The following is a 24,978-nucleotide window of genomic DNA, read 5'->3' on the forward strand; positions in this document are numbered from 1 at the left end:
GTAATCTCAGAAGCCACTGAGCAGCCCAGTTTGATTGGTTAATACCAGCACATTGAGCTCTCAGGCATAAATCTTCATTCATATGTATAACTCACTCAAAATAGAGCAAGGGGATTTGAGTCACAAATCCAAAAAAGCAATAACCATGAAGGAGGGAAAAGTCCAATACAACACATCTCCATATTTCACCGAAACAGCAACTGTTATGGTTTGGAATGATCCCAGCAGTACAGGCAGAAGGAGATAGGACACGGGACTCTTCAAAACACTTTTAAATGGACCAATCATCCCCATGATTGTTAAGGAGAGAGTCAATCAGAAGGTAAATCCACACTTGAGCACACGATGGAGAAGAAGCAACCACTATATAACTACAAAAACCTATATTCATTTCTTAGTCTGCACATCAGGTTTGAAGGTTTGAGGGGAAAAGCAGGCAAGGCCAGCTGCTGTACCTGAAGTCAGAGGTGTGACATTATTCTCCAGGCAGTTTCGGTGCAGCTTCAGGTAAAAATGTGTCTGGCACCAAAGTCAAGGTTGGAGTATCACCTGCAGGAGTATTTGGCCCATGATTTTAAATTCAGCACATGTCTTTCCTTTTTTTCACAATCCACTGCCACCTCTGTACGACTTTACAACGGAGTTTTTGGAATACTACTGACCTTCAGACACGTCATTCACTGTATGACTTCATTCCTTACATCCACTGCGTGGGTACTTGACTTCAAAGTGGTCTTTGATATGTATTTCCTGTAACATCAGTGCCCGCATTGCTAAACCCAGAGATTGCTTCTGATGAGGGCTGGGAAAAAAAGCAACGTAAATTATTAGTCTATTATTAGAACTTTATGGGCAGCATTATGCACAAAGGAGCTCTGTGCAAAGATGAGGTTTTCATCTTCACACATATACAGCCAGAGGACAGTGCAGAAGCAGGAGGTTCTCAGCCCTGCAGAAAGGTGCTGGGCTGCCACCTAATGGTTCAGCTTCATTGGCTGTTTGACGCCTTGTGAAACAATTTCCATCTGCCTCATTACTTTCACTATACATTCAACTGTAGCTTACCCATCCCACCGTCCAGTAGCACAATGGTACACCCTAATGTGATATAAATATATATTGAAAGCAGACAGAGGCAGTGACATGCAGTCTGATTGATTCAGACATGGACAGAGATGCTTTTTTTATTCATGTCCTTCTTTTTTCTACATTGATCCCTTTTGGTCCAAACACTGAGTTATGGGTAATGACAATCACTGGAGATTTTTCCTGGAATCACATTCAACTCTTTGTAAATGCAGAGCACAGTCAAATAAAAAAAACGAAAAACTATTTATATTCATACAGTGCATTTCAAGTATCACCAACCCAGACACGGAGCATATCACTCTCCATGCACTCTGACCGTGGAAGTGCATCAAAGCATCCACATAATTAAGGCAGTAGCCTGATACTAAGACGGTAAGCTCACAGATAAAACAACTGTTCCTGAGGGCAAGATGCATTCAACATATTTCTATTCCCTTTTATCTGCCAATGGGAATTTCTAAAGGCTGATTTTCTTACTATTTACATTTAATTGGTTTCATTTAAAACAATGTTGACATCATTATTCAATGTATAATCATTATACATCAAAATATTTTGACCAGTATTTTTAGATGGTGTTCTAAATGTATTTTAAAAATACATGTTTCTCATCACTAGTTTGTTGCAGTTTACCTTTTTGAGTGTATAGTGTGTGTGTGTGTGTTTCAGATTTTTTTCATCCTTTGTTGTTCACCTTTGTGCTACATCTGCCTCCTACCTCCACATCTTAACAGCAATGCAAATACAGAAGTTTCACTTTCAATAGTGCCTGTTTCACCTCATAACAACAAGCTGCCTGAAATCACATGACAAAATCATCTCAGACTGTTCAGATTCTGTTGAATGCTTTTGAGTTTTTGAAGTTGTTAAAGTCTGCATCCTTGTTGTTGGATTGTTAACATCCTGGTCACATGAGATCTTCTTGTTTGCAGTGCAGTCCAAGTTGCATTTTTTTTCTTACACCTCTTATAGTTTATCTCCTTTGGCCACACAAACATTACAATGCCTGAAATATTGCCTAAAATATCATTTCAATCATGAGAGACTTAAGGACTTAAGGACAAAGAATTTATTAATACAATCATTGTGAATGTGCATTGGCGTCCTAGACCCCGTCGTGAGGACCACGTCCGAAAGAGGGGAAAGCTCGAGCAGAGAGGCCGCTGATCAGAAGACCCCCCCGGGTCTAGACCTGGTGGTGGTGTAGAAGCCTCGGAGGGAGGCCTTGAACTGCATGGATCAGAAGGTGCTTGGGGTGGAGGAGGGTTGCCGGATTCGATCAGGAGACAGCTGGATTAGAGACAGAGGCTTTTAAATTTCTTCCTACGCTATGATTGGGCAGGAGAGGGATGGATCGACAGCTGATTGGTGAGGGAGGTGCCATCTATTAAACACCTGACTATGTGGGAGGTCGTTGGGAGGGAGTGCAGTGCAGTGACAGAGAGAGAGTGTGAGGATGGTGGAGAGGGAAGTTGTAGAATATTTACCAAGCCAAGCTGTGTCCCTTTGCATAGAAGAGATATGTTTATTCATGTTCCTGGTTGGGAGCTCAGAATATTTTTTTTCCACCAGTCTCCATCATAATTTTGTTTTGCACAGTGAATCTGATACAGGTGTAAAGCAGCTTCCACTTTCAAACTGCAGTCTGTCTGTGGACGCTGCAGCTCATTACCATACTTATTACTGCTCACCTCAGTGCGCCTCGTTGTCCACAAGAGGTCAGACATTAACAGCACAAGTCAGAAATACTGCACTGAACAACCCTGCATGTCAACTAGCAGAAAGGAGTCGAGGCCAGATGAAGAGCAGCAGCTTCTTCTTCTGTTGTGATGCAGTGGTGTTCAGGAGGGGGGGCTTACTGAATAACGAGTGGGAGGGAGCACCTTTATCTCTGAATGATCACTGCACCTTCTAACCCCACATTTTAGTTGATAAAACTCTACATACACCTTTTTTAGAATATTGCGTGTTATTACGCATCAAGCCGCGGGCCTTACCCACTCTAAGTGAAAGTGGTTGTCACGCCTTCTATGTTGGAGGAGGCAGGCTGATATGGCGTCACTTGATCCCTTGCCTCGCGTGCAGACGCTTGGCCCTCACTGTACATTTTTAATAGCTGCGAACCTCAGCTGTTTACACACAGCTATGGACACCTCGGGGCTGGGTAGTGATGTTCAGGCTTGTACTGAAGCTATAATGGCAAAAGAACCCGCGAGACTGTAGTTCTGAAGACGCGGTTGTTTTCCCCGTTTTATTTCTTTTTACTAAAGATTTTGTGCTTTCCCCCAAGCCTTGGGATATTTGCCAAAGCCTTCAGTTGTGTGCTGGACTGACTTTTCAAGCAGTGATGGCCACTGCAAGGCTTGATTACGTCGCTCCGTGGTGGACTTACTGGCTGCACAATTTCCCTCACATCAATTTCTTCTTCCAGTCGGCCGACAACACTTTTAAACCGGGGGAGGCGAGTTACCAGCAGGTTGGTAACTGTACTTGTGCGTAAAAGCGCACGTATGTTTTCTTTTTTCGCTCACCAGAAAATCAGCGCTCTGGTGAGTCACCGATTTCAAACACAGCTGTACACATATTTAAATGTGCAGTTAAACACTAAAGTAGTTTCAGGCAAACCGCCGCGCCGAGTGATGAAGGCTATTTTTCATTTGACTCTCTCTCTCTCTGAGACGCATCAGGAAGTAAGACGCATACTCTCCTGCCGGTCTCACATGATAACACATGACCTGTATTAACCGGTTGAGTCCTTGGAGAACCACGGCCCCAGCTTCACTGTAGATGTTATATTTTCTGTCATTTATAGGCCAAGGAAATATCACATGTATGGTTGTCCACCTAAAAACATTCTCTGTTGGAAATGATTGTGTTTTGTCCTCTCCACAATGTTCCGCTACTGTAAGTGAACATTGCTTGCAAAAGAAATGACTGAGTGTTTTCACTGTGTATTATAATTTCCCCTGAGTGCATTTGCACAGCCATTTGGGGCCAGGTTTAGTGATGAGGACTGACAGTGGGCAGCAGGACTAGGGTCATTATGGATAAAATAGACAGGAAGATGGAAGCAAATTTGAACTGCTCATGCAACGATAGATGCCACAATTTACCATCTTTGCTCCATAATGTCATGGGTTTATTTAAAATGTGTCCACAAATGTTGAACATAACTGCAGATTGCAATATAAAAAAAGTTTTCAGCAAAAAACACCACTGTATTCAACAACTGTGGAAAAGATAAAAGCATTTTTTATTCATTTAAATTTGTCATGTTATCACATAAAATACATATTTTCATATAAATGCACTAGAGGCCAGTCAAAGGAGCCCTGGCCCCAGAAAACACAGCAGACATATTTCCTTCAGGAATTCTTTGTTTACTGTTTAATTAAATTAGTCAGGCACACTTCTGCGATGTATTCAAACGATGTATACAAACATCCATTTGGCAAGATCAAAAAAATCAATAAGCCTCAGATCACACAGTTTTTGAGTCTTTTATTATTTCCCCTCTCTCATGCATCTGTTGCGTTTTTATGGCATCGCATCCAGTGGAAATCGAAGTGCCTGCTTGTCTAATTACAACACAATGGAGTGGAAAATTAGAGGAGCAAGCGGGACTATTAAAGGAGCATGTGGTACTATTCTGCTCATGAAGAGCCTGAAGTGAGTCATAGTGACAGGAAAGACAGATTCATATGAAACCTTGCTGTCAATAGAAAGCCATGGAAATGGCCTGGGTTCCATGGGTACAATACCCATTGTACTCATTTGCATTTTTTTTGGACATCATCTATTTGCAACAATAAGGTTGATTGTCTTAATAATGATATAATTTCCAATCTACTGTTAAAACATAGGAATGAGTTACCTGCAACTAAGAGCAAAACAGTGGTCGGACACCAAAATATAGCTTGAACAGAAGTTGCAAAACAATATGATTTAAATTCAGTCTCAGTGTCAGTGCCATCCCAACGGAACAATTAGTCACAAACATTGTAGGCACGGAGCCGCTCTGCTTAGTCAGCCAGCCAGAGAATCCCTGAACTTGTAGGCATTCAAAAGTTGCAGTGAATTTATTATTTGCAAGTAAAATGAATGTCACGCCTTCCCCTGGATTGTTTTTTAAAACTAAAATGTTACGACTGTGAACCCACAAAATGTTCCTAGCTGTGATAAACACACTTTTACTTCAGTGCTGATACAAGGTTGAGTGGATCAGGCAGCCCCACATGTTTGTGTAGCACAAAGACTTAATGAATGTTTGGGGATTTGTGCAGAAGGACAGATCAGCCCGAGTCTGTTTCATATACAGTGTGTGAATACAGGAAGTATACCTTCTGTTCTCTTACTATTACTGTTCTTCTGTATTTTCCTGTCCTTCAGGCTACAAATGTTGTGTACACTCAGAAATCACAAGACTGAAAAGCGATTGTGTCACATGATCCCCCCACTGCCTGGGATCCTTTCTGTTCCCCTCTAAGCCACACTCTAAGTTTTGTTATGGCACTCAGCAAGAAAAAATGTCTGCAACCACCAGCGGTTGTGCTTCTTTGCTCACAGCTGCACACAGACCTGATGATGGTGATAACATGTGGCGACACTAAGCTCTGACATATCTCCAGTATGAGTGTTGCTTGATACTGGAGGACTGTTTTCACTCAGGGGTCAGGAGAAAACTTCTGTCACTGATAACATCACATCTTAATCTGACGTTTCTCTCCCAGTCTCTGATATTTCTAGCATGTGTTGGCGCGGTGGGTCTGGGCCTGAGCCTGCTGGTTTGGACAGTATACCTGGTGTGGTTGTGCTGCTGCCGCAAAGACATTGATGAAGAAACCAAAAGGCCCAATACCTGCTGTGTTACCTGGGCTGCTGTCATCACAGGTCTTGTTATATGGTGAGTCTAAATTCTTAAATGCACATTTTTGGGCAAGCAAAAATAAATATATCCATGAAGGATGAAGTATAAGGTGTTTCATAGTGCATGATTTCTTTACATGAGTGTGAAGTGACAGTGTTGTGCCTGCATCAGCTAGCGTATAGCTTGAATCATGCAGTTAGTTCTTTATTTCTTGATTGTTTTTATTTCTTCTGTCCTTTCCTCATTTTAATGCCTGTCAAAACATTGACCACTGCTTGCTCGGGTTGTATGCTCTCTCCTTATATTTAGTAGTGCCTATTGTGAGGCCTGTTGTCAGACATAATTATATTTTTGCGTATGATTTAATTTAAAAAGAAATTACCCAAGCAGAAATGAATAAGGGACATCCTGTATGAGTACACGAATTCAATTTGTGTACTTGTGACGGTGTTGGATTAACTTTGTTAGCCCTCTGCATCATACAAGCTACCAGCACAGTGCACGAGGCCTGTTATAATGCTAAGTGACTATGCATGACGCTGTTTAGCAAACAGCTCTGCATCCTTTCTGTTTAGGAGCTTGTTCCAGTGGAATATATACAGATCCATAAATAGAGCTCTGCATATGCAGTTAACAAACATCCTCATGAATAAATGCCACAGCCACTCATGGCACATGGTTATGTTTGATGGCTGCGATGTAACATGGCCTGATAATATCTAAACACAGGACCAAGCTGCAATCAGAAGCACCATCAACATCTCTTCCATTTCTGTGTGACTCATGGTTGGACTAATAGTTACTGAAAACTACTGGTTATGATTTAGAATTAAAAACCTTGATGAAAGTCTCAATAACAATCATGGATTAAAGCAACACTATTGAGTTTTTCAGCCTCCAAACTGTATTTCTCATATAACTCTGATGGTACATCAACTCACAATAGATGGAACAACACCTCCGTCTTTGCTTGAGTCTGAATCACCTGCACTGGCACTAGGAAACCTTGGGGTTCAGGTAGGAACCTGTACCAAAAAACAACTACAACGTTTTCCTACTTTACAGCTTAAATGACATCATTAGTCGCTCTTTCAGATCTGCAGACAGAGTTGGCAGCAAAGTTCAGTCATGACTGAGGCAGCGAATAAGTCCTTGAAATCCACTCGCTTATTTATTTGGAACTTCTGACAACAACCATCCTGAAGAGACATACACAACAAAACAACAGTTACTCAGCATGAGCACATATGGTATGGTGCCTGTTGGAGACCACACAGAGCGCGAACACAAACATTCACTGGAATGATCTACAGAAAGTAAACGTGATGACTGAGTAGACAAAGAAAAGAAAAGGGGGCGATAAGGATTAATAATAGATTAATAATAGAAGACGAGGAGGAATGCCCGAAAACAGCTGTAGCAGACAATAGCATCTATCAGACTGTAGGGGGACCCTACGAGCAGTTCCATCAAAAACTCCATAGTGTTGCTTTAAAACACAAACATTTCAGCCATTGCCCAATTACTGTAGCTGTAGATGTTGAGAGTTACGTTGAAGCTAACTACTACACGTTCTGTTTGTAGTATGGAGTATACATGAGAAATGACATTGTTGTCAGTGGCCATATAAAAGACATGTCTGCAGAGCGGATGTTTTAAAGTGTTAGCTAGCATAATTGCTGTCTGCTCATGATAGCTCAGCACTGCCATCCCTTCAAAACTAAATTGTTCAATATCATTTTGGTAGAAGAATGATCTTATCTGCAATGAAGTGCTAAGTTTGTGAACATGTCAGCATTGGCATTGGTTTTAAATGATATCTGCATATCAAATAGTGTTTAATGTCTAAACCTTACTAAGCAGTTTTGCTGTCTGTTAATGTCTTAAATCTATCTGTTCTTTTTCCATGTGATGAGATCAGAATGTGTTTACATGTTTCAGATTGGTTTAAGACCGGAAAAACACCAGAGAAAACAATCCTCAGTCCTTGTATGAGGACTGTACATGTTTTTGGCATCTGTTCGGTGTCATGGGATGTTTATCATACTTCTAGGTCATTTATGAAAGATCTGTTTGTTTGGTAACAGTTTTGCTTTAGCAATATAGCCAACATAGACAAAAGAACGAGGCTTTAAGGTTATTGACCCAAAAGGAAAGGGATACATGACTGTTTCCAGATCTAATTTTATGATAATCCTTCTGTCCCTGTGTTAACCTCGGTTAATACACTGGTTTTGTAAGATGGCATTTTTATTACTTGGTCATCCGCTGTTGTTGTTGTTGAGATCTTTGAATGCTAAGGTCTGTACAGTTCTCAAAGGAACAAAGACACTCCTGAATGCTCTTTATTGTGTGGTGGCTGCAGCAGAGAACCTCTTCACTAATGCTTCCCTGGAGGCTCAGCTGCCCCATGATGTCCTGCTCCATTACGGTTTCATTACTTTGTCATTAGTCACTCTTTATTGTCACTTGGTCAACCGCAGGGTTAATGAGAGCTTTTTGTCACCTGAGACAAACGCCTTATAAAAGACTGTCCGGATTCTTTCAAGTCATTTTCTAACAACATCCACACAGAGTAGCTGACTGTAATAAATCTTTTCTGCTCAGACTGAACAGAATATGCCCCCAGATCTCCACATGGTGTCCAATGAGACAAGGCGGAAGGAACTACACACGCACACTGAACAAACATGTATTAAGAGCAGAATGAAAACTTAATGTAAGTTAATAAGTTAATCGATGTTGAGTAAGCCACTTAAGTAAGTTCAGGGATACATGGAAATAAAGACTAATGCCTTCCACAGCCTGTGTTTGTATTTAGAATTTAAAATCCAGTGCTTTGTAATGTTTCACTGTATGAAATGAAGCATGCTCTGTAGGATGTAAATCTACTGACTGGCCTGCCTGGTCCTGTGTTTAATCAGAACTTTCTACAGTGCTGTTCTTGATGTATTAGTCCCCTGTGCTGCTCTCTCTCTTCTTGGAGATGAGCTGTCAGGGCACTGGTTTTTATATGGGTGTATCACAACAGAAGAGTGAATAAAGGCTGCTTCATGCCAGACATCTGGGCAACAGCTTCGTACATACATGTAAGCAGTGTGGGGAAACTGGCATGGGACGTATCACTGTGATTGATCAAACTGCACATTAAAAACACAACTTTTGCTGGTTTTGTGTGTGATTTTTGTAGTTTTACAGCACAGATGGTTCCTCTGAGTCATTACGAGGATTTAGTTTATCTTGGTGTATGTGTGTGTATCCCAATCCAGCTCTGATCTGTCTCCTGTTAGCTGCAAGAGTGATTGATGAGCTCCCTACTCTAGGAACTGTTAGCAGCTAGGGGGTAAACCGAAGACACTAATCCTCTGCCTTACAGAAGCTCTTAGGGTGCAGTAAGGTGAAAAACAGGGAATTCTGATGTGAATCTTACCAGGAAAGGGAATACTATAGAGATATATTTATGATGATGGTCTTTATTTTTGGCTTGTAAGAATCCCACACAGCGTATTTCTGAAACACAGCAAATGAATTGTGTTTATTAATGAATGTATTTCATCTTTTCACAGTTCTGCTGTAGGAGTGGGTTTCTATGGGAACAGTGAAACCAATGATGGGGTGTACCAGCTGACCTACTCCCTCTACAAAGCCAATCACACATTGGGTGGCATCAACAATCTGGTGAGAGATGCATGCCAGCTTCTGAATAATCTGCATCTGAAACATCATTTAACTCACTTTGGCTGTAAATACCTGCTCCTCCCATGTTTCCTGCTTTAACAACTATTATGTGCATTTTAGTAAGAATAGCATGATCCTGTCACGGCTTACTGTCTCACCCTCCATGGAAGCATTGTTTTACATCTGGTAGACTCTTCGGCTCCCTCTCTGTTAATGGGGTGTACATCTGTCTGAAAGCAGCTCCTCACTGCAGGGGGCCTCTATCCACGTTTTGTTACAGTAAAGGAATTGTGACTACTGCTGTCTTAGGATTTGTAAATAAGGATTATTTCTATACTACTCCTGACCTGCATTCAGGGAAGTTATTTAGGAGGCTTAGTGAGGAGGAGGAGGAGGAGGAGGAGGAGGAGGAGGAGGAAGAGGAAGGAGAGTATAGAAGTCAGAACAAGGCATTGCAAGAGAAATAATCACAATGAAGGAGAAGAGGATTAACTCCCATCTGCAGTGCATTAATGGATGCTAAGCCTCTCCTCTTTCCATCTCACTTAGTCTCACTATCTGCACTGTATGTGTGTGCATGGTCAGGTCAGCATCATCCACTTAGAAAGCTCATATGCACACATATTGTATTGATGCATGGACACAAACAGATTAGTGTTCATGCTGAATGCCACTTGTACATGAGGACAGAATGGATTTACATTCAATTCCTCACACATTGATTTACAGCATACCAAAACTGAAGACTTCAACCCTTGTTTTTACAACACATTCTAATGTTCAGCTACAACTGAACATTATAACATTGGCCCAGTATCTTTTAACAGATAAAAGGGTGTAATATTGTGCTGCAGGAAGTAAGTAAGATTCTGCATCCTGGCTGCTGCTGAGCTCATGGTATTGATTAGGTCTTATAGCATAATGTGTACTATGGCTGAAACATAGATGTTCCCCTGGGATGCAGAGGCTGACTCTGCCTTCATGTAATGTACTCCTTTCTCTGAGCTGTTCTGAAAAGCTGAGGCTGTGTTAGGCTTCTGATTGATGTATTCTTTTTCTTGTGTCAACACACCCGCAAGAGATGATAAAACACTGATGAAAGTCCCTGCATTCACAGTGTAATGCACAGTGCATTCACAGTACAAACTGGGGGAGTGTGAAAAAGTCAAATATAGGAAGCCAGTGATAGCATGGTGTCAGTTCTTAGCTGAACTTCAATGGAAATGCTTTAGCTGCTGTAGCTGCTAACCCTAACCCCTTTAATCCTAGGGATGAGAAAGAGCCTGGTCCCCAGCAGGACTCTCTCTCTCATCACTTTCAATGGAAGTACTTGAGATGCTGAAGCCATGACACAGTATTAGTCCCCTTTTTTTCAAGCAGCAACAAAGAGGTTTTGGACCTAAACATAACCATATGCAGAAAGAGGATTAAAGAAAAAAGTGTAACAAAGTGAAAGTACGGCCATTTTAATGTCACCTGACCATTAAAAAATGTGAAACTCTAAATGGTGGTCAGTAATGAGGGATGAAGATAGATAAAGATAGATAGACTTGTGCCATGAGTCAAACTGAAATGATCCACTCACCATTTCTGGTGCCATTGGCTGTGCCATTGATTAAGTCCTTGCTGTTGCACAGTTAAAACATGCTGCACTGCACCAGCCAAATAAATATTGAGCGTTAGTACATCATACTAATGTGGTGACCATCAGTTACATACTACTTCTCTTAGAATACATATATATACTTTAAGTCCACAGTATGGCGCTTAATTATTCTGAGTATGCGTTTGGATAGCACTGCAAAATGATTAACACTCTATGCAGTTGATTATATGGGAAGAAAGCTGTGATTTGGCCAAAGACTAAATACATGTAGGAGTGATAAAAATCATTTTGCAAGACAAGAATGTTGAAGAACTGAGCACTGCATGTTTATAATATGTCACCAACATCGCCATGGTGAACAGAATTTTAAGAAGATCTGAGTTCTTAAAAGATGTGAAAATCATGGCTGTTCATATGGAGAGCTGCACTGCTGTAAACATCGTTGATCTGTAAGTGCTAGCATGCAGCTGTTTATAATGCTTATAATTCGAGGCTTGAAAAGTAAACCAAAGGGAACAAAAAGGAGGTTTTACAGGTTGCGTTTCTGTGAGCATTGTTGTACTTCACTCAGACCTCAAAGGTGATTTCCACCAGCAGGTGCTTGACTGCTGATGGCTTCTTCCGACTCCCTTCTCACACTCTTAAGGGTGATCATATTATATAGAAGGGAGGATTTGATGAAGAGGGCCATTCTACCTTTGCTGTTCAGTGAGGTGGGGGTGTGGGGAGGTATTCTATCTTCCAGCCAGTGATCAGGTTGCAATATTAGAGCTTCTTCAGTACTGCTAGGAAATACAGGGATGAGGCAACAAACATGGCAGCCTCACTACATCAAAACAAATGTTTCCATTTTTCAGCAGGGACTCTTCCTGTTTGAAGGTGAAGGCTACATTCTGCACTAATTCATAATGTATAAACTTGTTGATTTCAAAGTGCTCGGATCATATTTGTATTCTTGTGGCTCCAGAGTAAATCTCATATGAAACTCCTGAAGGCATTAAGCAGAACATTCAGTTGTAAATTGTCATTTGTAGCTGGGCTGCTGTCATCCTCAAATCGGTCTCATTTAACAGGCATGTCCAATGCAGAGAATCCTCCTTATGACCTGCTTTCAGGAAAAGCGAGCTTTAATCCATTTTAAAGGAAGATGGGAGCGTCCAGATCAGGGAAATGCGGATCAACCAGAGCTTGCTGATGGATCTCATTTCTTACAGTCAGGGAGACTGGCTCGCTGATAAGATTTGAGGCATTGTGGCTGGAACTGTGCGTGATGATGAACATGAAGGTGGGGAGAGAGCAGTTTACTGGCAGTCTCATATGCAGCTATACCCAAGGGAAGGCTGGAGTGAAGGATGGGCCTCTGCAACACATGGATACTGCTTCTTACAAACCATCAAGACTCTTCAGAATTAAATCAAGGAGTATCCAGAAGACACTTTGGTTTCTGTATGTAGGAATGGCCAGTCTTGCTCAAAACTCTCGAAGTGAGGGATGAAATGGAGAAAAGACTACAGATAAAGAAATGTGGGGCTTCAGATTAGAACAGAGAAAGCAACATCTGTTCAGGATTAGCTGAACCTCCTACTTGTTGCAATGTTGAGTGGTCTTGTGAAGTTGCTGTAGGTGTACAGTGTATGTGCACAGTTTAGATTTCCTTTTGCTATTAAGAGCATTTTCTCCTGATCGGGGTGTGTTAAACTTCAGTGTTGGTGTGTGGCTGATGACAAACAGGTAAACATTTAGTTTGGTGATGTCTGCTTAATGAGCGTGGCTATGTGGCAGACATGTGACACTGATCTTAACCAATGAAAAAAGGTTATCTTAACAGAGAAATTGGTTTTGTTTAATAAACCTGTGCTGCTTATAATCTTTGCACAAAGGTCAGTGCTGATTCATTAGAAATGAATTGTTGCTCTTGCTGCTGTTGAGGTGCAGACATCTCATTGTGTTTAAGCAGAGCAGTAAAATGTATTTTCTCTATTCCAGTGTGCTTCCTCCCACTCTGCTCTCACTATCAAAGACCCTGGTGATAATAGGTCTCTGTGGTATTGTTATCAGTATTCCACTCTGACATTGTTTATCTGAATAAAACACATGGTTGAGGAGAGAAGTTAATCTTTCTCTCGAGGGAGTGTGCATTTGCTTCCTTCACCTTTCTCTATATTTTCCATCTCTTTATGAATTGGCTTATTTTTCTATTTCATTGTGACTCTTTCTTTTATTACCCTTTTTATTTACTGCGTTCTTCTCTTCTGTGTCCTGTTTGTTTTTAGGTTACAGGCTCTCTGGGTAATGTAGAAGCTGGAGTCAAACAGCACCTGGAACGGCTGGAGGAAATCTTTTCTTTGAGGCCTGACTACCTCCAGGCTCTGCGCTTCATGCAGCTGATGGTCAACAATGTAATCCGTGAGCTGGTGGCTCTGCCAGAAATCAACAAAACCAATATTGACCTGGGAGCCATTGCAGACCAGACAGCCTTCGTCGAGTACTACAGGTAGGTGGAGCATCAGCAGCTCCCATGTGGCGGTGGTGGTGATGGACACCGAGTGTGGATGGAGTAAACATGCTGCCCAAAGTGAGAATGTGAGATCAGACACATAGAGGACGAAATTTATCTCACTCTCCAACTGCAATTTGTTGTTTTCCTAATTGCGACATAAATGGAACCTGAATTTGTGCTTTTTTACCCACAATGCAGTTTGAACTTTATTGCTCTCACAGAATATTATGCACAGCAGAGTACCTATTAGATCACAAATGCCCTTCTTACCTGCAGAATATTGCTCACAGTTACTGAGTTATTACTTCTCCTCTGAAGAACTGTAAAAATATATTAAAAAGAAAGAAATGTGATAAAATAGCCTGAATGATTTCAAATACTCACCATTGAGAATCAAGCATTGTACCTTCCTTTCTGAGACACACTAAACATCAAATTCCTCATTTTTAAAAACTACACGATGAACCACTCAGATGAATGTTATGGAGATATTTATTGCATCACATGCCAGAATTATCACACAGTATGTGCTTTAAAAAGTAACATTGGAAAACGTGACCAAATCTAACTTCACATTGGGATATTTTATAAGTTAAGATTTATTTTTACTACATGTACCTCAATTAAAAATCTCAAGCCATGATTAATTGGCAGTCGTGACAGAAATTCAGCAATTATTTGGCTGACCTGCGAGCTTTCTGCAGTTCATGTGCAGAGTAGTGTGAAAAACCAGTTTGTGGAAGTTGTGAAAGTAAAAACAGTTAAATATCTGTAGCCTGTGGATTGGTAACATCTATCTATCTATCTATCTATCTATCTATCTATCTATCTATCTATCTATCTATCTATCTATCTATCTATCTATCTATCTATCTATCTATCTGACCCTATGAACTTATGAAAGTTAAAGGTGTTTAATCCTCGACATGACATCATACCCAGGTCTTATTGTTTCAGCTACATAGTAGAAAAGCCCACTGTGAGAGAACATTGTTATTTTCGTACATATTACCACAAGGCTCCTTGGTTCCTTCCAGCCTGACACTGGATACTCTTTTGTACTGTACAGTCGCCTGACACCAATCTCCTGGGCCTTGATTGGATTTCATGCTGGCAGTGGGCAATGAACAGCCTGCAGCGAGGTTTTATTGATGAACAGCAAATGTTACGGCCAATCCCTCGTTATTGAACAGGGGGGTGATACTGTTCTGTTTTTCAATATCACGTCTCTTCTCTGTTCCGGATTCATTCCTGTCCCTGAGCTCGGAGAAACAAACACCAGCAGCCCTGTTCAGGCAGATACTTCTGTCTGTGAACAAAAATACAACAATATTACAGTTCTCTTGGACTTCCCAATCATCATATTCTCCACCGACATTGATGCACAGCTTTATTACCATGCCTACCACAGCAGGTGCACAGCATCCTGGGCTCTGCCTTGTTAGTGTGACATCCTGCACATCGATGCTTTCTATAAGCTTGCTATACTACTCGATATCATTTTGGGAGCAGAGGTCAGAATGAGTCACAGGAAGTCCCACATGTTTGGCTGGTCAGAACACACATGCACACACACATTCCTGTGAAGGACATTTTCAAAGGAAAATGAAAAATTAATGTCTCTGAATTGCTGGTGTTGAATAATTAAACCAACAAGCTGGAAATGTCTTGAAACAGATGGGCTCTAACAAGAAGACAAGAATGCTGATATATGACACACACATTTCACACATTCAGTCCTGGGACAGCACTGACACCTGTGAATGTGTGTGAGTGAGTGATGAGGACTGTTAAACTGACTCTTCTGTCTTGTAGATGGCTGACTTACCTGCTGCTGCTCATCCTGGACCTGGTCATCTGTTTGGCCATGTGCTTGGGGATGGCCAAACAGTCGCAGTGTGTGCTTATCACGTAGGTACAAGTGTACAAGTGGAGGTGATGTTTTTATATTCTATATTGCTGCTGTCAGTCCCGTATGCATTAGATTATAGGATGTGAGTGTTGTCCAGCTAGTCATTTATTCTATGGTATACTGTAGACACACACAGCAGCGCTCAGCCTCTCTGGTACCACTTAGGTCACTCCATTAGCAGCTCGAATGATGCCATTACATCCTCATAGCACTAACGAGGACTTCTCAGTGACTTTTATTTCCACAAACATGCTTAAATATCTAAAAGGAAGAAGCTCTGAAAGAAGCAGCACATTTGACCTGGTAAACTGCAGCCAGTAATTTAAACCAACACTTATGTCTGACAAGCAAATCCACAAGTCCAGACTCCCCAACCCATTTGCCCAATTTAGCACAAGATACGTGTTAGTGTTAGCAGATGATGCTCTTCACGTCCCTCTCTGATGGGCCTCACTAATGCTTATTGATTGCCTTGAGTCTGCTCCCTTAACTAATTATTAAGTGCTTTCAGGCTTCTTTATTGAAGCTTTCAGGAAAGTCAGAGGAAGCGAAGCCCTCTTCAGCCTTTTTATGTCTATCTGGGGGCTGTTCTTTTTTCTGTTAGCTTTATTTGCCCTACGCTCATAGTCCTTTGCCCAGCCTTTGCTAGTGGTCTGTTAAAATCTCTACAGTTAAAAGATAGAGCAAGAAGCTGATAGTTGAACGCTGATGGCAGCTTTTGATTGGCTGTGAAGCGATGGGAGGGCAAATGCATTATTATTATTATTATTATTATTATTTGCTTTATGCACCATTGTTATTATAATGCAACAACACAAAACAATAACAAATGCTGCACTGAATGCTTTATAAACATGTGAACTAACTAACTAATTAACCAAGTTTCAATCAAAATCATGTCTCTCAACATCATCGACGATTAGAAAAACAAACAACAAACAAAAAGTTTACATTGTAGTTTTTTTATCTGAGAACTGAGGTAAAAAATAAGTCTCATGTCCTCACCTTTTTTCCATGAATAGATGCTAATTAGTTAAGATTACGTGATTGCTCTGCAGCTGCCTTAAATCGAGATGGCAGTTGCTGCTTCATAGTGTGTAATGACATTATATCATATTCCTGCAGTTTTAAAAAGCTGTAAAAAATCTAACACTTTGACTCCAGAGAATTAGAATGACTGACCAGCCCAGCACAAAGCAATAATGTCACTCAGTGCAGATAGAAATACCATGGCTGAACTCACTGTAGAGCTTCAACTGGAAGAAATGTCTTCACCGTTACAATATGGACTATTGGTAAGTAAAACAGTATACAGGAAATCAAACAGGATTTCTTTTCCTGATTGATCATTTTCTAATTTGAATTTTTCCGTTTTTTTGAACCAGTGCCAGATGTCCTCAGGCAGAGAACTGTCGCCAACCACTCACACAATGACTCAATAAAAAGAGGCTAGAATCACTAGAAAGAGGACTCATCAGGTTCTCCCTGTGTGTCCTTCCCTGTGTCTGTTGTCCTCCAGGATTATGGTATTTGTTGTGCTTTCTTTGATCCTGAGCTGGGCCTCACTCGGAGCTGGAACTGCTACTGCTGTGGTGAGAACATGTTTTAATCAAAAATACATTTCTTTAGTCACATGAAGTTATTCATTTAAGGAAATATAACTGTATCAAATAGTTGCTTTCTTTGCTGTCTATGCAGTCCCCCACGTGGGGGTGTTACTGTCTAAGAGCGTGTGGATGTCTCAGCTTAAAAAGGGTCTGCAATGGGATCTTTTCTAAGATCTGCCATGCAGCTAAGCTGATTACAGATCCCCAGACCTTCAGGTCATCCCTGCTGTAAACAAAGCACCTTTTTGGATTGTTTTAATTGATTCTTTCTTCAAAATCTCTGTCGTGCTCAGTCGGGCCTCCTTATTTCTGACAGATTGTCCTCTCTTCATAACACCATGTGTTCAGCACATCTGTGCTTAATGGTGCTCCTATTAGGAACGCTCTCTGGGATACACAGAAACACAACCCTTTACTTACAGCATCCCTCAGGCCCACTGCTTCCTCTACTTGATGTTCCTGCCTCCTCAGATGTGTTGATGACCCCACAGGATTTGATGGCTGTTTAAAATACAGGATTTCTGAAATTAACATGTGTTGGAACATCTGTGCTGTTCATGGGGAGATTCTGTCTCTAGCCAAGTTACCTGTATATCTTGAACAGCGTCTGTGGCTTAGCTCAGCTCAGGGTGGTCAAACATGACCTTACATTAAAACCTCTGACCTCACAGGGCAGCTTATCCAGAGTACAGCGTGTCTGACAGACTGCTACATCAGAGATGAGCTGAGGTGAACTCGCTCAATAAATACCCCCGACTAGGTATTAACAGGTACAGACAGAGAGGTCTGTGGAGGAATGTGGTCGTGGCCAGTCGTAACTGAATGTGGGACAGTAAACCAGTGGGATGTGTTTATTAAGACGAGCAAAAATAGGATGAATTTTGAAGTGAAGGTGGTGGTGTCCTAGAAAATACTCCGAAGTTTATACATATTTTATGAGACAAACAAAATGTCCCTGCCAGTATAATAAGACAGAGATGAAGGGTGGTAGTGTCTGACATGTTATGGTTGAAAACAAATGTCATGTGGTTGCAGTTTAGTCAAGGGTGTGTTGATAAGGTAGCTTAACAGAGGAGGTGGAACTGATGGTTATCTTGGCCTCATTTCTGTCTTGCTTTGTAGATTTGTGTCTGATTTGTGATCATTTGTATTTGTAAATCCAAGTATTGTAGGTGTGTGAGCTGTTTGATTGGGTCAGAATATACAGAATAACTGCATCTGTTTGAAGAGCGGCTCGTTCTGTGAATTACCATGTAGTGCGTGACCCTGACCTCCAACTGTTGATGCATGCACTTCAGCAGCAGTGGTGAATGTGGATTTCTCCTGTGGGTGACTAATAAAGGATTATCTTATCTTATTAAAGAGCATGGAAATAGTAGAGTTCATACAGGGTCAGCAAATCATGTCATCAATGGCGCTCTGTATCTACATACCACATCTTGTATTGGACATGAATGTACTGTATATAAGTTCTCATAGAATGATGCTGTTCACCTACAGGGAACTAGTGACTTCTGTGTGTCTCCAGACAAGTTTATCGTCAACCAAACCAAGGACTTCCTGAGTGCAGGTAATTCCTCTGTACTGACAGAGCTGCACAGACTCTGGCTCTCTCTCTCATCATCCTGTCTTCTGTCTCATTTTCCAGATGTTGCTCACTATTATTTATTCTGCAGCCCGAATCTGCCGAACCCCTTCCAACAGGTATTGACTAACTGCTCTTTATTTACACTGATTATCAAGAATCACAGACTGGAAAATGTGTTTCTATTTTAAAACCAGTTTTCCTGTTAGATAACAGACAGCTAAATCATAATGGAGCCTTAATCAGCTGCTTTGAAAACCCTCAGCACTGATCAGATTGATTGAAGTGATAAACCTTGATCAAGATGGAATTCTTTTATTTGGTAAATCTACAAAAAACAAAACATCTCTGCTTCTGGGTTTTGTCACTATGTCGTAGAATGAGAGTTTTTACTAAACATTTACCATAATAACACCACTTCATACATCACAAGATTTTCAAAGTAGCCAGGAAAGCATTGCTAAATTATGTTAACAAAGGCAGTCATTGCTGAACAAAGGGAGCCCGACACACACACAGGCTCATTAAACAGACACACACATAGAGACTGGGAAAAAGTGAATGCATCATTTATGTACAGTCTGTTTTTACTACTCTTCTAATGTGAGCTAACACAAAGCTTGTCTGCTAAACATAAATGTGTTCCTGGGTAGGTTTTTTCAGAGTGTAATGACAGATGAGGAGGTTTTCCCTCCTGAGCAGTGCCCCACTTTTGTATCACACACTGTGACTTTACAGAGAATAAATCTGGTGATTATAGTCACTTGCTCAGTTATCGTCTCAGAGCCCATTTATGGATTAAAATGGTGCCTAAGTAAGTAAATGTGATCTCCACTCTGATGGCCTAGTTGATGTAAACCTTTCTCTTTTGTTTGTGTTGGTAAAGGGAGGAGGGACGGTGGTGGGCCGAGGATAATCTGTCTGGAAATAAATGTGTCCTGTGTTAAGCGCATTATAAAGCCTTATTTAACAGCAAATTACTAACTGACATGCTGCTCCCAGACAATACCCTGCTTAATAGGATCCTCTCATTGTGTGTGCTGGATGTGTGATGTGTCGGGTGATTGTGTTTTCACAGTCTCTGACAATCTGCCAGCGCTCTCTGACCACCATGCAGATCCAGATTCAGGGCTTGCTGCAGTTTTCTGTGCCCATCTTCCCTTCTGCTGAGGTAAAGGCCGGGCTGACAGACAGTTACACCAGTGTGCAAAGGTGTGTTTCATTTTCTCTGCTTCTTCTCCATTGTTATACAGAAAGACCTTTTGGGCATCCAGCGACTGTTGAACTCCACTGAGTTCAGTCTACACCAGCTAACAGCCTGGCTGGACTGCCGCGGGCTGCACAAGGTAAGGTCAGGCTCTGACCAGGATGCATTGTAGCATCAAAGCCACTTAGAGGGGCCAGCTTGGCTGGTTTTCATCTATGTACCTTCAATGCACTATTTATAAACAGCATCCCAGAGTTTTATCCATTCTAAATTTCTCGACACTAAAACTTTCTGCTGCTGTGCAACATCAAAGTTGGACTTCTGGCTCTGCATAGCCTTCCACATGCATTAGTGATGTGTGTGCGGGTACATCATGCTTTAACCACTGTGTTTGGCCGGCCCTACATATTGTGTACAAACTGTTAATCTATGTCAGACTCATGCATCCTTCCATCCATATTCTAAACCACTTAGTCCACTGGGGTCATGGTAGCAGAGACATCCAGGATTTCCCATCTCCAGCATCTTCCTTCATCATCTTCCCTCCTTTTTTTCCCACCCACTCCCAAGCCAGCTGGAAGATGGAATCCCTCTAGCGGGTCTTCGGTTGGACTGATGGTCCACAGCCAACAAATGGCCGTGCCTGGTCCTTCTCCAAAGGGAGGCACCAAGGGACATCCTAACTAGATTCCCCAGCTCTCTTGTCACATCTGTCTTGTTGTAACCAGCCGGTAGTTGATCTCCATGTTCCTTTGCTATCAGTCCTCCTTAACAAGACCTTAACAGAACTTTGTCTCTTTGAGCTTTTATGATTATGCTGCTCACACTCCACAAACTGTTCGAGTGCTGTAGGCCCTCCCATATTGGCACCAGAAGGACAACATCATCTGCAAATACTTGACCACCCAGTCACCATGCTGAAGGCTCCCCCAGCGCGCCTACACCTCAATATCATATAACAGCAGCTCAGTAACACACATATTAGGTATCTTATCCCACCACCAGGTCCAGACTGCTTCCCAGAGTATGTTAGTCAGACATAACTAGTAGAGCAAAGTAAGAATGCGTCTGTAATATGCATATCATCAAAGTAACGCGAGGATCGGAGCACTGCCTTTGGTCAGCAAAGACTGAAGCATCTTTTATCGACACAGAGAACAGCAGGCTGTTTGTTTGCAACTGTTCATGTGTTTTAGCAAACCGCTTTTACACCTTTTCTTACATAGCATACAGAAGTACATTTTCTTCATAATTCTCTTTCCTAAGTAGTCAGGCTTCAATATCAGATTCTGAAAAGTCTAAAGCTAAAGTCAGAACTTAATCCGAGAACTCTGAGACAAGTATCACAAATGTGACCTTAATGTCGAATTCCAAATCCTGAAAAAAAAAACAAATAAAGTCAGAAGTGGTCCAAATCCTCTCCTGGATGTAGAAAATCTTAGAATTTAATTTTAGGGGTTAAAATGAAAGGACAATAAATCTACAGTGAGATAGTAAAACACTACAAATTAGACTGTAATAATAATAATGCATTGGTCTTATATTGTGCTTTTCTGCTCTGTTGGGCAGGCACTCAAAGCGCTTACATTGAGATGCATTATTCTTTCACACCACATTCACACAGTGGCAGTGGTAAGCTACCAGTGGTAGCCACAGCTCCCCAGGGGGAGACTGACGGAGACGTGGCTGCCAAGGTGCGCCTACGGCCTCTCCGACCACCGCCGATTCATTCATACGCATTCATACACCAGTGAGTGCACTGGAGGCAATGCGGGTAAAGTGCCTTGCCCAAGGACACACAACAATGACTAGGGAGGAGCTGGGGTCGAACCGCCGACCTTCCGGTTATTGGACAACCCTGCTCTACCACTGAGCCACTGTTGCCCAACTGTGCATAAATAATGTTTGTGGTCGAAGTGAACCTATCTCCAATACGATCAGCCACAGTTATATTCATCATTTTTTATTCTTTAGTTTCTTTTCGTTTTTGTTTTTTTATGTTTTTTTCGGGACATGTTTGATTAGGAAGTTTAAAACAGATTTGCACACAGACATCCCATTCTTAATAATTGCCCACCTATACCTCCATGTACACATATACATGTATATCCCATATTAAGTGTGACCAATGTCATTTTAATTTAGGTTATAGGCTTCTAAAAAATCTGAAGTGATCTCAGTAAGATGGCATTTGTTGATGAACCTGTTGTGCTGACCACGCCTCTTCACTGTTCAGTTTCTGTTTCCTTTCTCGCTCAGAGTTGTTCTGAGAATGTTCCTAAATTACTGATGAGATACGACTGATAAGAGCTAAGTTACGAGCTCTCTGTGAGTGTTTTACACATAGGTACTGCCTTAACCTCCAGTTAAAAATGGTGGTTTGTGGTATCTTTTTTGGAGATTTGTCATGTTTATTATGTTGAATATTTGTGTTTGTGATGACTGTGCCTGTGTGTCCATTCTTCCAGGATTATGTAGACGCCCTCATTGGCGTGTGCTATGATGGAGTGGAAGGGCTCCTTTACCTCTCTTTGTTTTCCCTTCTGGCTGCCTGCGCTCTCTCTGCTATGCTGTGTGCAATTTTCCGAGTGTGGACACTAATGGGCAGCAGGTCAGCACGGAGTGACCCCCTTACTCTATTATGTACTGCCCGCACTACACCGCTGCAAAGTGTTAACGCAAGCACTCTCTCTTCCTTCTGTCTCTGGTGCGGAACTTTCATCTAGAGAGAAAGAGTACGACGACATAGATGAAGAAGACCCATTCAACCCGCAGGCACGGCGGATGTCCTACAACCCCAGAAGGTCCAACACACACAGTTTCTGTAGCTATACCAGCAGCCTCAGCAGCCAGGCCAACCTCCACCCACCTCAACAATCTGCTTCTAATGCTGTACCGCCTCCTGAATACATGTAAGAAGAAGATCCGATGATGAGCTTTTCATCTTTGTGTGCTTTGTCTTACTGTTTTTCTTTCCCTCTTTGTCACAGGAATCAGTCCATGCTGTTTGGAGGGAGTCCTCGGTATGAGAACGTGCCACTGATAGGGAGGGGATCCCCACCTCCTTCGGTGCGTTGGCCTTATGAGGCTCTAGTGTCCCTAGTGTGATGACCAACAGCTAACCATGAACACAATATCCATAAAAAGCCTGACAGCCTCCCACTGGCTTCATTCAGAGAAACAGAGGGAGATGTTCCTTTGTGATGAAAGACTGACCTCTGGTGGCCAATAACAGATCTGCACTCGCTTTTTATGCTGACATTGTATTTCTATTTAAGATTAAGATTAAAGATTAAGATTAAAGCCATAGTTTAGTCCATAAGGGAACCATACATATATCATGTATGTGGAAAATTGCTCACCATCCTAACATCTTTCATACCACTCCTAGTGTCTGTGTGTGTGTGCAGGCTATATAAGCTGAATAATAGAAAAAAACACGGGTAAATCCACAGTTAAGATGCTGTTTGTTTCTTGTTTTTCTGCTTGTGTGCATGGCTGACTCAGTGCTTAAACTGCACCCACAGACTTGAAACCCCTTTTGAGGAAAGGAACATTTTTTGTTTTCAGTGTGAAGCCACAAAGATGTTGTGTTTTTTATTTCATGCTTCTTCGGTAAGCAGTTTCTCAGAAAGGGAAACTGCTTACTGTTGACCAGATTTATGTAACTAACCCCCTTTTTACTTTTATTCTTTGACTCAGACTTATAGAAGCCGTAAGTTTTCTGTTTCTTAACTTTTTCCAGTTATGATCATAGTTTCATTTCACTCTTTCCTACTCTCTGTGGACTCACCTGTGTAACTACCTGCATAATGTTTTGACTTAAGTTGCATACAGTACCTCAGCTTTGACCTGGCACTGTTTTTCCCACGTGAGTTTAATTTTTTGTGACCCTTTATCTTCGCCCTCTGTCTTACATTCACCTGCTCTTTATTTTCTCACATTAACCTCCTGATTTCAGGAAAGGAGTGTTTCCAAAAATTAGATCATGCCCTGAAGAATCTGGTGTTTGAATGCAAATGTGCTTAATAATGCTTTGTTCTTTCCCCCCTGTATTTTCCCTGCAGTATTCACCCAGTATGAGGACCACCTATCTGTCTATGACTGACGCCCAGATCAGACACTTTGGGACTGACTTTCAGGTGTAGCCTGCTTCCCTTTCCAGAGCTTCTGCCTGAGACACAGGATCCATACCAAGAAAGCTGTCTTTGTGTCTTGTTTAAGGGAGTGGCAACCTGTCAAATCAACATGAAAGCAGGCCACATGAGGCTATTACCTCCGGAGCATCTAGACGCAGTGCTTGGAAAGTGCTCCACAAACAGAGAGGATCTAACAGGCTCGATGGTTGTTGTCGTGATTCATGGAAATACTCAAACTTAAGCATTTTTATGAGCCAATTGAAAGGATCAGAAATGTTTTGCTTTGTTCTGCTGGTGTGCACGGATGCAAGCACTGGTCAGTATTTTGTTGTAACATGAGCATTTGAATATAAACAGGCCTGTACCTTTATAGTGTTTTGTTTTTACTGTATCCTTTGTGATTGACACCTTCAAAGTTTGGCCTTTTTGGTGCAATATGTAACACTGTATGTTTTGTAAATAATAACAATTGTGTTGATGAAGAATCAGACCAAATATTGTAGATTTGAAGAGCCAAGATGCCTTCAAGAAAATGATGACTGGCTGAATGGTTTGTGATATATTTGGACAGATGCATGTGGAATATGAATCATGAATCCACAGCCACGACAATGAGCTGAACAAGTTTAAACTCTATTAACTCATGGTATCACTCAAACATGTAGAATCAGCTCTACGGGGATAGTATCAGACAGTATCCTCCTAAAATCAATGACTACAACACATGGCTTCAAAGCTACATCCTTCCTCAAACTGCTTCACTTTTTACACAATAGAACTGTCCTTAG

The 24,978-nt window shown here is 41.5% G+C and overlaps 1 protein-coding gene across 3 annotated transcripts; it reads left to right on the forward strand.

Annotated features, from left to right (window-relative positions):
• Nucleotides 1–3,178: 3,178 nt before the first annotated feature.
• On the forward strand, nucleotides 3,179–24,862 carry LOC114440468 (protein tweety homolog 2-like). 3 transcript variants are annotated; one of them, XM_028412924.1, is made up of 14 exons: nucleotides 3,179–3,565; nucleotides 5,820–5,992; nucleotides 9,523–9,634; nucleotides 13,514–13,734; nucleotides 15,556–15,651; nucleotides 17,172–17,244; nucleotides 18,760–18,829; nucleotides 18,908–18,963; nucleotides 19,923–20,015; nucleotides 20,098–20,190; nucleotides 22,520–22,662; nucleotides 22,778–22,963; nucleotides 23,042–23,120; nucleotides 24,119–24,862. In XM_028412924.1, exons 1-14 carry the CDS (start codon nucleotides 3,437–3,439, stop codon nucleotides 24,197–24,199), a joined length of 1,605 nt encoding a protein of 534 aa, XP_028268725.1. In that variant the 5' UTR covers nucleotides 3,179–3,436; the 3' UTR covers nucleotides 24,200–24,862. The 3 variants fall into 3 exon arrangements, with proteins under 3 accessions (XP_028268725.1, XP_028268726.1, XP_028268727.1); XM_028412925.1 differs by having other exon boundaries at nucleotides 3,561–3,638; XM_028412926.1 differs by lacking the exons at nucleotides 3,179–3,565; nucleotides 5,820–5,992; nucleotides 9,523–9,634; nucleotides 13,514–13,734; nucleotides 15,556–15,651 and adding an exon at nucleotides 15,668–16,947 and having other exon boundaries at nucleotides 17,038–17,244.
• Nucleotides 24,863–24,978: the final 116 nt, after the last annotated feature.

This window comes from Parambassis ranga, chromosome 8, assembly GCF_900634625.1.
Source record: "Parambassis ranga chromosome 8, fParRan2.1, whole genome shotgun sequence".
NCBI lineage: Eukaryota > Metazoa > Chordata > Actinopteri > Ambassidae > Parambassis > Parambassis ranga.